Source organism: Spodoptera frugiperda, chromosome 20 (assembly GCF_023101765.2).
Source record: "Spodoptera frugiperda isolate SF20-4 chromosome 20, AGI-APGP_CSIRO_Sfru_2.0, whole genome shotgun sequence".
NCBI lineage: Eukaryota > Metazoa > Arthropoda > Insecta > Lepidoptera > Noctuidae > Spodoptera > Spodoptera frugiperda.
Genome location: NC_064231.1, coordinates 7,321,374 through 7,337,366, shown reverse-complemented (window position 1 = coordinate 7,337,366; position 15,993 = coordinate 7,321,374). Strand labels below are relative to the sequence as shown.

General features: G+C 38.6%; 3 protein-coding genes across 3 annotated transcripts; all 3 read right to left on the bottom strand.

Annotated features, from left to right (window-relative positions):
- Positions 1-2,243: 2,243 nt before the first annotated feature.
- On the bottom strand, positions 2,244-3,972 carry LOC118282159 (larval cuticle protein 1-like). The gene is made up of 3 exons (XM_035603102.2): positions 3,812-3,972; positions 2,929-3,047; positions 2,244-2,627 (listed from the first exon to the last, which is right to left on the bottom strand). Exons 1-3 carry the CDS (start codon positions 3,818-3,820, stop codon positions 2,411-2,413), a joined length of 345 nt encoding a protein of 114 aa, XP_035458995.2. The 5' UTR covers positions 3,821-3,972; the 3' UTR covers positions 2,244-2,410.
- Positions 3,973-7,836: 3,864 nt separating this feature from the next.
- On the bottom strand, positions 7,837-8,745 carry LOC118282178 (larval cuticle protein 16/17-like). Its single transcript, XM_035603125.2, is given in 4 exon segments — positions 7,837-8,280; positions 8,396-8,432; positions 8,435-8,510; positions 8,737-8,745. Coding segments are annotated over 4 exon segments (339 nt in total). The 3' UTR covers positions 7,837-8,063.
- A 3,838-nt stretch (positions 8,746-12,583) lies between these two features.
- On the bottom strand, positions 12,584-13,757 carry LOC118282167 (larval cuticle protein 1). The gene is made up of 3 exons (XM_035603114.2): positions 13,591-13,757; positions 13,166-13,281; positions 12,584-13,031 (listed from the first exon to the last, which is right to left on the bottom strand). The coding sequence occupies exons 1-3, from the start codon at positions 13,597-13,599 to the stop codon at positions 12,815-12,817; spliced, it is 342 nt and encodes a 113-aa protein (XP_035459007.2). The 5' UTR covers positions 13,600-13,757; the 3' UTR covers positions 12,584-12,814.
- Between the last annotated feature and the right edge of the window lie 2,236 nt (positions 13,758-15,993).

The following is a 15,993-nucleotide window of genomic DNA, read 5'->3' as shown; positions in this document are numbered from 1 at the left end:
CAAAAGTAGCCTACTTTTGACTGATTTTGCTAGTCAATAGTAGTTTTTAACTGGTTAAGAGTTTTGAATGTAACATATTCATATCTCTGTCATATAACGTAACTTCTAATGTACGTCTGTGTAGTAAATCCGGATTCGATATTGATAGGCACAAACGTGCGTGACATTTATTTTTAAGTTGACAATAACCTTTAACCACCTTTATGGTAATACTTATTATGTAAAAAAATGGCCGTTTAATATTTTAAATAAATATATTTCGTGAATAATAAACTAGTTACGGCACTTTTTAATCAATGGGCTTGATTTTGGTCATAAATATTTATGATCGCACTATAAATATACATATGTATAACTTTTATTTCTTACTTTTGTAATGACGAGAGTAATCTCGCCATTACAACTGAAAGGTTCATCATTGTATTTTAATTATAGGCAATAGTAAATCTAACTACTTGAGACTGAACAGTGAAAAGACTCTTAAACAACAATGTTCCTATATACCTATATTTTTTTAAGATTCATAAAGGAAAAGAAATGTTTCATGAAAGAACTCACTTACATAATTAGACAAATGGTGTCAAGTAGATAGCTTAGTGTATAAGGTCATTATAACTCAAATACATTACAGACTCAACGGCAAAATGCGCGTGAAGGTCACGCAACGGCGCGAAAACCGCAATCGCTTGACCCCTGGCGAATATTGCCATCCATCAAAATGAAAGACCAAGTGATAATTCACAATACAACATACTAATTTGAACAGTACTTCAAATCATTCTTTCATCATAAAACTATTGAACTGAATGTGATTTACTTGTGTAAGTATATTGCGATAAGTACCGTGCCTAAATAGACATACATAGGTACGTTATATTCTACGCAATATCAGTCTGTGAACTAAGCCACTATAGATTAAAATTTCTTCTCATATATAGAAGAAATAAGCTTTAAACACCACTGTTACGGATGAAAGTCCCTATCACAACATATCTACATCCTATCTTACATCTATTATATAAATACTTTTTACAAAAAAATAAACCGACTTCACTAAAAAAGTTAAAAATAACTTTAATTTGGAAGTTGGTGTTTCTCGGTATTATTTGTTTGTTACACCGACTTCCGAAATTAAAGTTATTTTTAACTTTTTTTTAGTGAAGTCGGTTTATTTTTTGTAAAAAGTATTTTATTTCACTCATTTTAGTTGCGATACTCAGTATCGCGACTAAAAAAGTCGGTTAAAATTCTCTATCTCAATAACTACTTTATTTATTTGTATTGTCACAGTCACTTAATTAACTTTATTGTGATTTCTATGTAAGTATGAAGTTCCATTGGCCATTTCTGGTCTTCTTCATCAGTTCCACCTCTTCAAAGGTTACTTTTTGACTGTAAATGCTTCAATTCTAGATGAATATACCAAAATCATTATATAGTTCCCTATAATATTTGAGGAGTTCCCTCGATTTCTCTAAGATCCCATCATCAGATCCTAACTTGGTGACAATGGGACCACCTCAGAACTATCTACTTTCAAACAAAAAAAGAATTTTGAAAATCCGTCGACAATTGACGGAGTATTCGATGAACAAACATACAAAAAAAAAAAAAAAAATATACAAACAGCCGAACATAGTACCTCCTCCTTTTTGTGAAGTCGGTAAAAATAAACATAGTAGACGTTTGTTACTGTTTCACGTCAAAATGGCTAACGGGATCGGGATGATATTTGAATTAGGCAACTTTTTATCCCGGCTGAAGAACTGATCATCCGTGTTCATCCATGATAATGGCGCTTGCAACAGTGCCGAAATATCGGAAACTTATTTAAATTAAAAAAACATGGTAAATATTCCGTATCAAATTCTAATTAAATTAACTATTAATTTAAAAGTCGATGCGGTATTTTGTCTGAAAGGCATGCGCTGAGTGGATGTACATACTTAAGATAATGTTGCTCTTTAGTTCAAGGCCTAGAAAGAAGCACGAGTCTGTGGATGGCGAGCAAGGGTAGCTCGCTGCCTGACCAGAACCAGACCCGAATGTACCGCGCGTCCCGTTACACGCGCTCTTCAAAGAACATATAAAATAGCAAAAAGGTTTTAAGTTAATGCTCTTACTTACTCTACTGTTACCTAATTCAGCAAACGGTTTCACTAATTTTCAAGACGTTTTTCTTTTAAACAATCAGTTGGCAATGTATAATTAAAATGGTTAAAACTTGGTAGTAAATAACAATATTTTAATTTTTGAAAGCTATATTTATTAAGTCTAATGACATTAATCAATAAAACTCATTTGAAAAAGTCTTATGATACAAAATCCTTAGGCAATCATTTTAAGTAAATGCTATTTAATATTGCTTGTAATCAGTCGTTCGTTCATAGGCGGGGAAGTCAGTAGCAGCTTATCTCCTGGCAACGGGGACCTTGGGGATGGACTTTCCGTCAGCGTGGTAACCGGACTCGTCAGCGAAGTAGTTGATGGTGTCAAGCTCGCCTTCGTCGTTACGGAAGGTGTAGCTTCCACTGACAACAATGACCCTTTGCAAGTTGTTCTCAGCATCCAAAGCTTCCCTCACAACACCGGTCTCCTCACGCTTGGTACCGTCCTCAGTTTCATACCTGTTGGAAAAAAAAAGGTTAGAAACAAATAACTTAATTGTCATTATAATTTTATTATAACGTTCGTTAGACATACTAAATTAATTATTATGTTTTTAGCTTAATCACGTAACGCGATATTCGCCGCGTCGTTCGTCGCGGAATGCTGCTCATGAACATGAGCCTCTAGTATGGCTTGAAACTAGTCGAGTTCCTCGTCAAACAGTTACGTGAGTAAGCCGATAACATAACAATTAACTACTTATCATTCATTGGTATCAGCTAAATCAGTTGTTAATTAGTTAAAATAAACTCTACATACTTGAAAACGTAGGAACCTTCGGGTTGTTTCTCAAAGACGTAGCTGATGATCTTTGATGGCTCCTTCTCGACGGGAGCAGCTGCGGCAACAGCCAGGAGGGCAACGGCAACAAAGATGATCTAGAACATTAAAAGCATGAAACAATAACTATAGAGAAAACCAAAATACATTAGGTTGAACGACTCGTCAGGCACAGCTTAAAGTAAACAAAACAAAACATGACAAATATGGTATTATTTTTACGTATATCATCTCCCAACAGTTTTTGTTCAATTAAATACGTTCACATTCGGCTTTAGTAGTGACATTGATATACAGCAACAAACATTATATCTATTCATTTAAACTCTCATTAATCTTAACGACTAATGCTCGTATTGTATTTATATTGTGATAGTGAACAAGCTTCGTTCGTGCTTTCTACTAACATTCTGGCTGTTTTACAAAACATGACTGCCTCGTTGGTCGAGTGGTCGCAAGTGCGACTGCCGGACAAGAGGTCTCGGGTTCGATTCCCGGGTCGGGCAATGTATTACTAGACTTTTTTCAGCTTTTCGAAAATTTCTCAGTAGTAGCACGAAAGTCTGTAATTGTGCCCAGTAGATGGTAATAGGCTTGCCCCCTATTAGATGGGACTTATAACACAAATAGTGAAAAGTGGATGTAGGTACACTGTATAGCGGGCGAGCGATCTTCGGGGATAAAAGGCGTGACGTTGCTTATACCAATCAACTTGATCAGCTTGATTTATATAATTAGATTACCTCTACCAGTCGGCAATCCGTTTCAAAATCAAAGGTTTAGAACCTATATACTAAGCTAGGGTACTCCTTAGAAGCATGAGGTAATTGTCTGCTGTAAGTATAATATAAAAATAACTCACCGATTTCATTTTTGGATTTGATTCGTTGTCTACTTGGCGAGCAACTGATGGCTATATCATCTCAATGTGACCTTTTATACATTTCTACTCCAACATAAAACCTGCATTTATTAAAATTCCTATCAAAATCCATAAGAGATTAGCACACATGTAAAAAAAACGCACATAATAGTATCATACTACAGGTACGTGTTATAAAAAAAACTAGAAATATCACTTTTATCCAAATTATAATAGATTTAATATTACAAAAAACTTGATATAGAAACTAATTTTAATGTACTTTATCAAACAAATATTAATATGATAATCATTGGAATTTAGATGTGGTTTCGTCGTCACTCCATACAAACGTTTCAATATATTTTATTATATGTATATGTAAATCGTAAATAATTCGTTAAATATATTATATATTTTTTAAAACTTTGACCCACGCTAGGTGTTTTCCTGTGTCGTGACAAACACACATGTTCACATACACATATCACCCAGAAACAAATCAATTATTTCGGTTAGTGCGGTGGCTGGGCAACTGGCTGCCTCGCTACGGGTAGCGGGTTCGATCCCCGCACGGATCAAATCTTTGTGTGATCCACAAATTGTTGTTTTGGGTCTGGATCTCATGTGTATGTGAACTTGTAAGTATGTGTAAACGCACCCACAGGAGAAAATCCTAGTGTGGGGAATCGTTTAAAAAAACCTATTTGTGGCCCACACAAAGAGTTGCTGTTCACTCTGCGGGAATCGAACCCACTTACGTTACGCGGCAGCTGGTTACCCAGCCACAGTCACCGTACTAACCGTGTTGCGCATTGCTAACAAGAGTTCGAGTTCGAGTGACTAATTAGAAATTAAATTACACATTTCTGTCCTATCGTTCCCACTTCACAACTACAAATTTTTTGGTGTTCAGACACGCACGTACAAATTAGTAGCTAACTACTAATTTACTCGCTACTCAGCTAAAATAACTGCCTCGTTGGCCAAGTGGTTGCAAATGCGACTGCCGGACAAGGGGTCTCGGGTTCGATTCCCGGGTCAGGCGAAGTATTGTTGGGCCTCTGTCGGTTTTTCGAAAAGTTCTCAGTAGTAGCACGGAGTCTAGAAATGTACCCGGTATATGGCAATAAGCTGCCCCCTATTACATGAGACTTACAACATGAATTGTGAAAAATGGGTATACATTATACAGTGGCATAACATGCCATAATGTGCACCTCTGCCTACCCCTTCGGGAAAAAAAGGCTAAAATACTAGTATTGTGTGTGTACCTAGCACGCGTGAGTAATAACGTCACAGGGATTTAAAGGTATTTAAATGTCATTTCCTTTAGTAAAAACAAAATCTCGATATTTTTATGTACTAGTAGTTAGCCCTATGTTCCATCAGTGACCTTCAGTCTTCCACAGTATCATCAAACCTTCTTATTGGTACGATAATATTGCATAGTCATATTATCTTCAGATAAGTTCCAGAGTTGCGGGCTACCTAGCGGATTTACCGGAGCTCCAACTCGAAAAGCAGGAGTAGGAACGGGGTGGTTTTTAGTCAATAAGAGTCTGACACTCCCTCTCGCCTCGCCCAAGGCTGAAGAAGACACTGGATGATTTTCCCCCCTTAAAAAAATCATTACATAAGTACCAAGTTCCATGATGATACAACAATTACGTGTGTAATTCAGAATTTCAGATTGTTATAAATTTTGTTCATAGTTCGTTACAGGTTGACCTAATAAAAGTATGTTTTTTTTTTTTGAGGGTGGAAAATCATCCAATGACTTCTCCCGCCTTGGGCGAGGCGAGAGGGAGTGTCAGACTCTTACTGACTAAAAACCACCCCGTTCCTACTCCTGCCCGTCGGCCGGAGCCCCGGTAAACCCGCTAGGTAGTCCGCAGCTCCGGATTAGACATCAGCCCTATGGGCCCCATCTGTGGTGGTCTGATGGCTCTTTGAGGCGCGCGCAGAACGCGACGCGCCGCACGCACGGGTCTGGTTCTGGTCGGGCGGCGAGCTACCCTTGCTCGCCGTCCGCAGACCCGCACTTACGGTGGCCGGAGATCGTCGCGCGATCCCCGACGCCCGGAGTGTCTCTCGCGACGGCTGGGGCGTGAAGAGGTTCGTTCTCTCACGCGCCCCGCCTCCTCCTTAGCTAGCATGACTGCTTCGCAGAAGGAGGAGACGGCATCCCAGTCCCCCTCGCTCCGCACCATGGCTTGTATCAGTGCCGGACGCGAGAGGGCGCCGTCGCCGACCACATCCCTGAGGACACGGCGGTGCTCAACCCACGCAGGGCAGACCGCAAGCGTATGTTCCACCGTGTCCTCCGGGCGGTCTTCGCAGTGATGACACCCGGGCGTTTCCTCCCGCCCAATCAGAAACAGGAACCTACCGAAGCTTCCATGTCCGGTAAGCACCTGCGTCAGGCGGTAGGTGAGGACGCCGTGGCGCCTCTCTAGCCACTCCTCAAAGAGGGGACTTACCGCTGCAATGACAGCGAGCCCAAATAAAAGTATGTTAAAAGTGCAAAATATAGATATCTTCAGAAAAACTAGTTTCGCTAATCTTACATTCGGCAACTTACTATAAACTTAAATCTTTGACGTTCAAACTTGGTGTAGCTATTCTTTTTTATGAGATTTGGATATTTTTGAGATTTCTAATTAGATTGACTTCAAAGACATCAAGGCAGACAGAACACGAATTATAAAAATATTTTATGAATTCGTTATAAATGTATAACAATACCCTTTGATCAACCAGAAAAATGATAACGTTCTTCCACCCATTACAGCAATATTTTTATCTCGATTTACGGATAAAAGTCGAATCGCCTCTACGATCTCGACTTACATATTATCATGTGCGTAGCTAGCGCCGTATCTGCCGCATCAATTATACGGGCCCCAAACCACGGGGGCCAACGTGCGGAGCAAAAACTAAAAACTTCCCAATTTATTTTTTATTTCAGAAATCACAAATGTCAATAAGTAAAGCATGCGTTTAAAACGGTGGAGAATACACTGGCGGTGTGCACGGCATGGGCTGAGCACCGCCGCGTGACTTCTCACGTCCGGCTTTGGTTTAGGCCATGGTGCGGAACGAAGAGGAATGGGACACCGTCTCCTTCTTCTGCGAAGCAGTTATGCTTCTATAGAGGAGGTAGAGTGTTGTGCCGCTGCAGGAGACATTTCGGGCGTCGAAGATTTCGTGGTAATCTCCGGCCTCCGTACCTAAATGCGGGGCTACAGACGGCGAGCAAGGGTACCTCGCCGCCCGACCAGACACAGACCCGTGCGTACCGTACTGCGCGTCGCGTTCTACGTGCGCCTCCAAGAGCCAGACCACCACAGTTGGGGTCCAACAGAGCTGATGTCTGACCCGGAGCTGCGGACTACCTAACGGGTTACCAGGGTTACGGCTCATACAGGAGTAGGAACGGAGTAGTTTTTAGTCAGTAAGAGTCTGACCGAGGTATGTTTTAGAACAGGAGCCCTCATTGAAGATACAGATAAATCCAGGCCCTGCAGTTTACGGCAGGCCCGCCGTTCCTAGCCACCGTGGTTGCGGTCAGGGTAGCGGTGGGACAAGGGGTGCTAAGAATCCCCGAAGGTGACTTACTCTGGCAATGTCCCTTATTGTGTAAGTTAAACCATCAAAATGTACTCGTAGCTAAGAGATACCTTCAATTAATTATAGGTATGCTTACATTTATGAGACGAAAATGCGATTCAACACTTAAGTTGTTAACTCGCTGTAAAAATACATAGGTAAGAAAAGACTAAATTACTAGAGCCTACAGAGTCTGCAGAGAGGAAACTACGGTATTCCAACACACCATTGCAGATGCCAGATTTTGGTCCTGAAAGTCAGCGAAGGATTCCGTGGAAAAATCCATAAAGTCTTAAGATTTTGGACCTCTTTTTTTTTAAGTTTTCATAGTAATTGGTAATTCATACGTAAGTTATACATTAGTATGAGTGAAGACAAAAAACATTAAAATGACTATAAAATAAAAACGTAAGTTAAGTTCTTAAAAATTGTATTTATTTACATTGCGATCACATTAAAATAAAACTCAACAGGGTAACAGAATTAAATAACAAGGAACGTTAAGAAGTAACGATAGCAGTAATGCCACCACGCGCTCCTGTCTGACTGGTAAACTTAAACGATAACAAAGTCATTAGGCACAGCAGATCATTGTCAGTAAAGCTATCGAAGTATGTTTAAGATCGATGGGAAGTCATGCTTATCTCCTGGCAACGGGGACCTTGGGGATGGACTCTCCTTCCGCGTGGTATCCGGTCTCGTCAGCGTAGTAGCTAATGGTCTCAGGTTTGCCGTCGACGTTGGTGTAGGAGTAAGAACCGCGGACAACAACGACGGACTGGGGCTTGTTCTCCTCGTCAACAACTTGCTTCACCTGACCTTCTTCCTGGCGGTTGATACCGTCCTCGGTCTCATATCTGTAGGTGATACACAAATTATGATTTTGTAGTTCAGTACTCTAAATGTTAAAATTCTACCACTGTAGTTAATATTCCATCAGTTTAATGCCCAAATATTATGTTATTGTCTTACCCAAACGAGTAGCCACCATCGGGCTGCTGGTCGAATTAGAGCGCAGGATCTTGGGGGGCTCGTCGACGGGGATAGCGGCGGCGACGGCCACGAGGGCGAGGGCGACAATGATCATCTATATTACACAAAACACATTGTTAAAATACTATAAAAAGACGTTACCGTACCGTATTCCGAAATGGGCTTGCCATCTGGAACTCTCACTTGTCAAACGAAATACAAAGCATTATGTCACAAATCCACGTTGGTATTCTGTTAGAGGTAAGAGGAAGAATATTTATTTAGATAACATTTCAAAATTATGCAGATCGTTATTTAGTAAATATTAAAAATTAACGTACGGATTTCATTTTGTTCGGTAGCTGCTGAGCGACTGATGTCAGACCTATACCCAAATTGGTTTATATACATTTCTTCTGCTTATATTATAATGTCAAACGCACAATGTCACCAATCCAGATTCCTTTATTGAAAGCATACTACGAGTATTAGTGTGATATCCATTTTTATGTGACATTGAAATTAGAATAATCAGATGTAAATCAATTAAAATTTAATTTTAGTGAAACATCGTAGTAACAGTAATAAAGTACTAAAACATAAAATTAAACCTAAATAGATCAGACAAGAGAATCATGATATGAATCATGTGAAAGCAGTAGGAGATAAATTTCTACATATATCTGCATTTTAATTATGGCATTGTAGAATGGATTGTATTAATGTATCATAGTAAGTAAAGATCAAAGAATCAAATGGTGAATTCATGTACTGGTACCATGTACGCCAGGATCTAATAGCGACGAACCAAATTCGAAGTCAAAAGCATTTAAGTGTGAGAGAGCCATGCTTCTGCAGGAATGGGCCGGCTCGACCGCAGTGATACCACGGCCTCACCGAAACCGCCAACGCACTTGTAACGCCTCTGGTGTTTCAAGTGTCCATGGGCGGCGGCGATCAGATGATGCGTCTGCTCAATTACTGCGTGTTCCATAAAAAAATGCAATTGAACCATATTGGTACTTTTGAAACGTCAACAACTAAATAAATAATAGTGTAAATGAAGTAAATAATAGTTTGGCAATCCGCAAGTCAGTGAGGCAAGATGATGCTTGATAAGGTTTGTCGCTTATAAACGCTAAAAAGCATTATTTGCTTAGCATGGGACAATACATGGGTAGTAAAATAGTCAATAGTTATCACTTTCTTACCGATTGTATGGGTAAGGGCTTGAGACTGCTTCCTATAACTTAAACTGAAATCTGCCGCTATAAGGCCAGCTCTTTCTTCTGTAACTCCGTAATATCTCTATCCATCTTCTATAAACATATTTTTAATTTGGGACAAGCCCGCCACAACCCCCATTTACCGCTGCAACTCCTGTTAGCCAGGATCTACAATAGATAGAATCACGAAAACACCGGAACACTGAAGTCCGGCGCGTCTGATCCCACAACGAAATAATTAGAGGACAAGAAAAGAAAACGATAGTTTCCACTTCCCTCGGTGAAATTTAACGCAGGAGACATAATTACTGAAGCCTAAATGCACAAAAAGAGATTGCACAACTGAGGGAAGCCCAGTCGTTAAGCAACATGGAAGTTTGAATTAAAAGTAAAAAGGTCCTGTGTGAGCTGTTATATATATTTGCTTCCAGTAAAATGTATGGCAAAAACGCCTAAACGCACGGAATTTTGTTCTAGATTCCACAAGATCCGTATAATAAACTACACCTGATGAAACAATTAAATTATCTAGCATCACGTTCACATTGTCAGAGACTACACTCCCTAAGTATGTGATGGACAGACTGCTCGTATTGCAGTTCCGCTGTTAAATTTGCATTGGCACCATGGTGAATAAACAAGTTTAAATTAGAACTATTTGCTTTAAAGTTACCCTGTAGCCAGTAAGAAATTAAGCAACACAGTCCAACGTGTTCTCTCCAGCCGCTCATACACTGATGGACAGAACTGATAAAGGTGGCGGCCCTTGATGGAAGAAGCCCAACTACACTGCCATTCAATTATTAGTACATCCCAGATGTCAGATTGTTTTGATCACATTGTGCTAGAAAGCCCGCAGAAAACTTTGGGCTCGCATTGTAGTACTTACATAGCAGCACATCGCTGCACCCCAAGATCGACTGGAAGTAGTCCCCCGAGCACAGATACTGCCTCCGTCCTGTAAGCCTATATACATACAGGGTGTCCCTGAAGTCGACGTCCAACAGGCACCAGATGATCGGCAAGGTTCTAAATGTTATCAGAAAAATATAAAAAAAAATCTAAGTCCTACAGTTTTTAAATTACAGTGACTTATGTGTTATCCACGAAAAAGTACACCCTGTGCCAGTCTTTTGACTCTTGTTGCTACAAATCTTTATTTTTTCGTCTGCAGTCTTCCTTACATTATCCTGAATAGTACTCCAGTAATACGGAATCATAAATTATTAGCCAACTGCTTTAGACTGGAAAACATTGTTAGTTTTAGAGGAACCAAATGCTCTGAATAAATTTTTCACCTTACTTCAAGTGACTGTACTGATTAAATTATGTATGGCGCTAGTAGTGGCAAATTTCACCAAAGTTGGCGCATTTAATAAGGATTCTAAAATGGTATAGCACTTGCCAACGAAAGCAGCAAGCGAAATCATGAGTAGACAGACAATATTGTTTGACTAGAGATCCTCGCTGATTATCAACATGCATGATAACAAATCGCGTGCAAAGTGTTGTCTAGTGCATACGAGGTTATAACGTATGATTTGAGTACACTAGAAGAAATATTAGTAAGTTCAAATAAATTCATCGAAACCGAGTTTCATTGAAAAATCTTTTTTGTGTCGAATTTAAGAAATAAGGTGCAAAGTGCTATACCATTTTAGAATCCTTATTAAATGCGCCAACTTTGGTGAAATTTGCCACTACTAGCGCAATACATAATTTATTCAGTACAGTCACTTAAAGTAAGGTGAAAAATTTATTCAGAGCATTTGGTTCCTCTAAAACTAACAATGTTTTCCAATCTAAAGCAGTTGGCTAAGAATTTATGATTCCATATTACTGGAGCACTATTCAGGATAATGTAAGGAAGACTGCAGACGAAAAAATAAAGATTTGTAGCAACAAGAGTCAAATGACTGGCACAGGGTGTACTTTTTCGTGGATAACACATAAGTCACTGTAATTTAAAAACTGTAGGACTTAGATTTTTTTTATATTTTTCTGATAACAGTTGGAACCTTGCTGATCATCTAGTGCCCGTTGGACGTCAATTTCAGGGACACCCTGTATAATAAAACTTCAGAAGTATGCACTGCTTTAGTAGAAGTAGAAGTATGTCCTGCTGAATAAAACTGCTCTTTGGCACGTGCCTAATTGATTGCCATTATTGAGTATATTGAGTGACATTTTATAGAAAAATATTCATAACTCAGGTGCAACACATAAATCATCGGAGGCCAATGTATGTGCGCGAACGGCCACGCAACACGACAATGGAGGGCGGCGTAAGCGCAACGGTGTAAGCAAAGAATACATTACGAGTACGATTCATTCAGCGGTTTAGTCATCAATAGTTTTTATGAATGAAACTGTAACGGCCTCATCTCTTTATAATAATTGTACAAACCATGTTGTTTCTATTTTAGTTGTATGTAATCAATGTAACACCAGCCAGTCGTGATTATATTGCTGGTATTTATTTATTTATTAAATAGATACATGGTAAAAAGAGAACAATCCAACAAAACTAAATTTAATTTGCGGTCACCGCAAAATACATCTATAAGCGGAATGAAAACTAAAAATCTATTGTACTGTTAGTGCAAAACTTTTTGCAATATGCCCATAATTTCATGTGCAATACGGTAAGTGACGTCACTGCGTCTTGTTGGCATCACAATATTTGCAACGCAATAAGACTCCTTTTTTCATGGAACACATAGTCATCTTGGCAGAGAGTCCGTTTTGGCAGGTAGAACTAATGTAACTGTATAGTTTAACATATTATCAACAGAAATTACGGGAAACATTGGATTACATAATTAAACATAGTTTATTAAATTTTATTTTTTATAATAATAGTTGGTAAACATCGTCGAATGAATTACGAACCCATTATTAAAACCCACTGACATTTTTGAAAGTGACTCTTGAGAATAAGGAAACATTAAAATACACAAAATTTTAGTCTTCTCATTTTCATTTATTTACATTGCGATCACATTAAAATAAAACTCAACAGGTAACAGAATTAAATAACAAGGAACGTTAAGAAGTAAGGGTAGCAGTAATGCCACCGCGCGCTCCTGTCTGACTGGTAAACTTAAACGATAACAAAGTCATTAGGCACAATGGATCATTGTCAATAAAGCTATCGAAGTATGTTTAAGATCGATGGGAAGTCAGTAGCAGCTTATCTCCTGGCAACGGGGACCTTGGGGATGGAGTCTCCTTCCGCGTGGTATCCGGTCTCGTCAGCGAAGTAGTTAATGGTCTCAGGTTTGCCGTCGACGTCGGTGTAGGAGTAAGAACCGCGGACAACAACGACGGACTGGGGCTTGTTCTCCTCGTCAACAACTTGCTTCACCTGACCTTCTTCCTGGCGGGCGATACCGTTCTCGGTCTCAAATCTGTAGGTAATACATAAATTATGATTTTGTTATTCAGTCCTCTAAATATTACTGATGGAATATTAACTTGAGTAGTAAAATTTACCACTCAATCTAAATCAGTTTAATTCCAAAATATTATGTAATTGTCTTACCCAAACGCGTAGCCTCCCTCGGGCTGCTGGTCGAAATTAGAGCGCAGGATCTTGGGGGGCTCGTCGACGGGGATAGCGGCGGCGACGGCCACGAGGGCGAGGGCGACAATGATCATCTATATTACACAAAACACATTGTTAAAATACTATAAAAAGACGTTACCGTACCGTATTCCGAAATGGGCTTGCCATCCGGAACTCTCACTTGTCAAACGAAATACAAAAGCATTATGTCACAAATTCACGTTGGTATTCTGTTAGAGGTGATACTTCCCCGGCCGAGCCGACCCATTCAGGTTATATATAGTAATTAGGATCAAACAACGTACACAGTGATATGCAATCTGATTTTAAAGAATATTTATTTAGATAACATTTCAAAATTATGTAGATCGTTATTTAGTAAATATTAAAAATGAACGTACGGATTTCATTTTGATAGGTTGTGTTCGGTTGCAGATGTGCGACTGATGTCTAAGCTGTCGCGAAATAAGCTTATATACATGAATTTCTCCCACTTCTAATTCAATGTCGAGTCAATATAGCATAGCTAATCCGGATTCGTTTATTGATACTACAGCGATTTGATTTTTTTTATTTTAAGTTGACATTAAAATTTATAGTACTTAGGTGTAACCTGTAATGGATATGCAGATGATGACGACAACCAGAAAAAAGAATAAAATATAGAAAACTAGCACAAATAGGATATCACCACGACGACAGATTATTTCTTTTCTATTAAATTAGATTGTTTAATAGATCTGTCTAGAACGGAAACTTAAAAAAATAAGAATCGAAAATACATAGGTATTCCAGTAATTAGTAGTTTGATTGATAACGGTGAATTTAACAATTTTATTAAATTTGATGGCTATGTTTTACCCTACTATGAACATCGGGTAAGATTTGTTAAGTTTTCTATATAATATGTATGTTTCTATGACAGCTAAGTGTGTAAGATAGGGACTGCCAGTATATAAAAATAAAAATTTAATGGCTTCACTGTTATGTATTCATCATCAGATATTGCATACTAATCAAGCAGAAACAAGCACACATTTTTTCTTGACTTTCTATAATTATGTTCATTGTAATCTAATCCTTTAACAATCAATTTATAATCGCGTCCTTTTTTATATTTAACTAATAAATGTAAGGAGTTTTTTAACCTGTAGGTAGGTACGCACTTCTAAAAACCATTTCAGAGAATACATAATAATACCTACTTATATCACGTGATGGTAATAAATTGCATAGAATACCTAGATAAAATATTAAACGCCATTTTAATATTATTTGTTTTTTATTGAGCTAGGTACATAAAAAACGAAATAGAAGACTCAAACTTGTAATACGACTATTTTTGACTGCCTAATGATTTGAATCTTAATACGTTGCTGTAGGTACCTTTTTTGTGATGGGGGAAGAATTAAAATGGCGCCTAGCTTTTTTAGGAGAAAGACTCAGAAGTATGGTAAGAATCCCTACTAATATTAATCGAATGGTCGTCATTAACCATTCCCTGCTATAAGTGGGCCACGTGGCGTGATCTGATACTTATGGTGCGGCCCATGCCATCAATGGCAGGTTTAGACCATCTCCGATATACCTGCGTCCCATATAAGAATCAAGAATTTATTTCCCGTTTATTTTTATTTTCAACCCGGGTATAAGTCGCGTAACAATGTACCACCGTAAGATTGCCCAGGCCTTTCTAGGACTCCTATTGAAATGTAGTGTTCATTTAGTTTTATGTTTCTATATTTGTTTTTTTACGTTTTTCTGCATATTAAACAATAATAAAAGAATTTATGAAACAAAGATCGTAGGATAGAATGCCAATCACTTTCAAATGGTTCGAAAACAGACTTATGAATTTCATAGTATAACATAAGATACACAAAAAAAAGATTATAGAAAAAGCAACTAATTCATTTTTATTTTTGTTACTTTTAAAGTCCAACTGAAAAAAATATTTTATTTTGTATATATTTTATAGCACCATTGATGATCTTGGTGGTACCTTTTTTTTTGGGGGGGGGGGGAATCATCCAATGACTTCTCCCGCCTTGCGTGAGGCGGAGGAGTGTCAGACTCTTACTGACTTAAAACCACCCCTTTCCTTCTCCTGTTATGAGCCTGTTACGTTATCCGCAGCTCTGGGTCTTAGCGGTACCTACAGTAACTTATAGCATGTTAGATACTACATAAGTAAGCCAAGATCTACAGTAGATACAACCATGAAAACACCGGAACACTGAAGTCCGGCGCGTCCCAGGGAAATGAATGACTGTCTTGGATCCCGCAACGAAACAAATCAGAAGTTGTTATTATAGGAGAAGAAAAAGAAAGTCTAACCAGCGTACTCAGAATCATTTAATGATTACTTAACCTATTCCTATGATTACCAATTGTATCCTGAAAACAATTACTAAGGACTGGGTTAAGTATCCATTAAATGATTCTGAGTACAGTAGTTAAACTCGTTGGCAATGTGTGTCTACATTCGACTATTTGTCGTTAAAATGCACACACGTACAAGTCTGTCGTTTGCCATGCAGACGGTGCTGTGACCTTGACCGCCAACCGTCTTGTACGCATTCCTATACATTATGTACGCTTCTACACTTTTTATTGCTAATAAGCTCAGAATTATATAATAATGGTATTCCTTATTATTATTTTATAAACATACCATCATAGAGTGCCTCATTAGTCGAGTGGTCGCAAGTGCGACTGCTGGACAAGGGGTCTTGGGTTTGATTCCCAGGTCGGGCAAAATATTACTGGGCTTTTTTGGTTTTTCGAAAATTTCCCAGTAGTAG

What these genes read in the sequence shown, in the direction of transcription:
- LOC118282159 (XM_035603102.2), bottom strand. An exon ending in GAAGGTTCCTACGTTTTCAA is followed by an intron (nt 2,628 to 2,928) that starts GTATGTAGAGTT and finishes TTTTTCCAACAG; the next exon opens with GTATGAAACTGAGGACGGTA.
- LOC118282167 (XM_035603114.2), bottom strand. An exon ending in GAGGGAGGCTACGCGTTTGG is followed by an intron (nt 13,032 to 13,165) that starts GTAAGACAATTA and finishes TATTACCTACAG; the next exon opens with ATTTGAGACCGAGAACGGTA.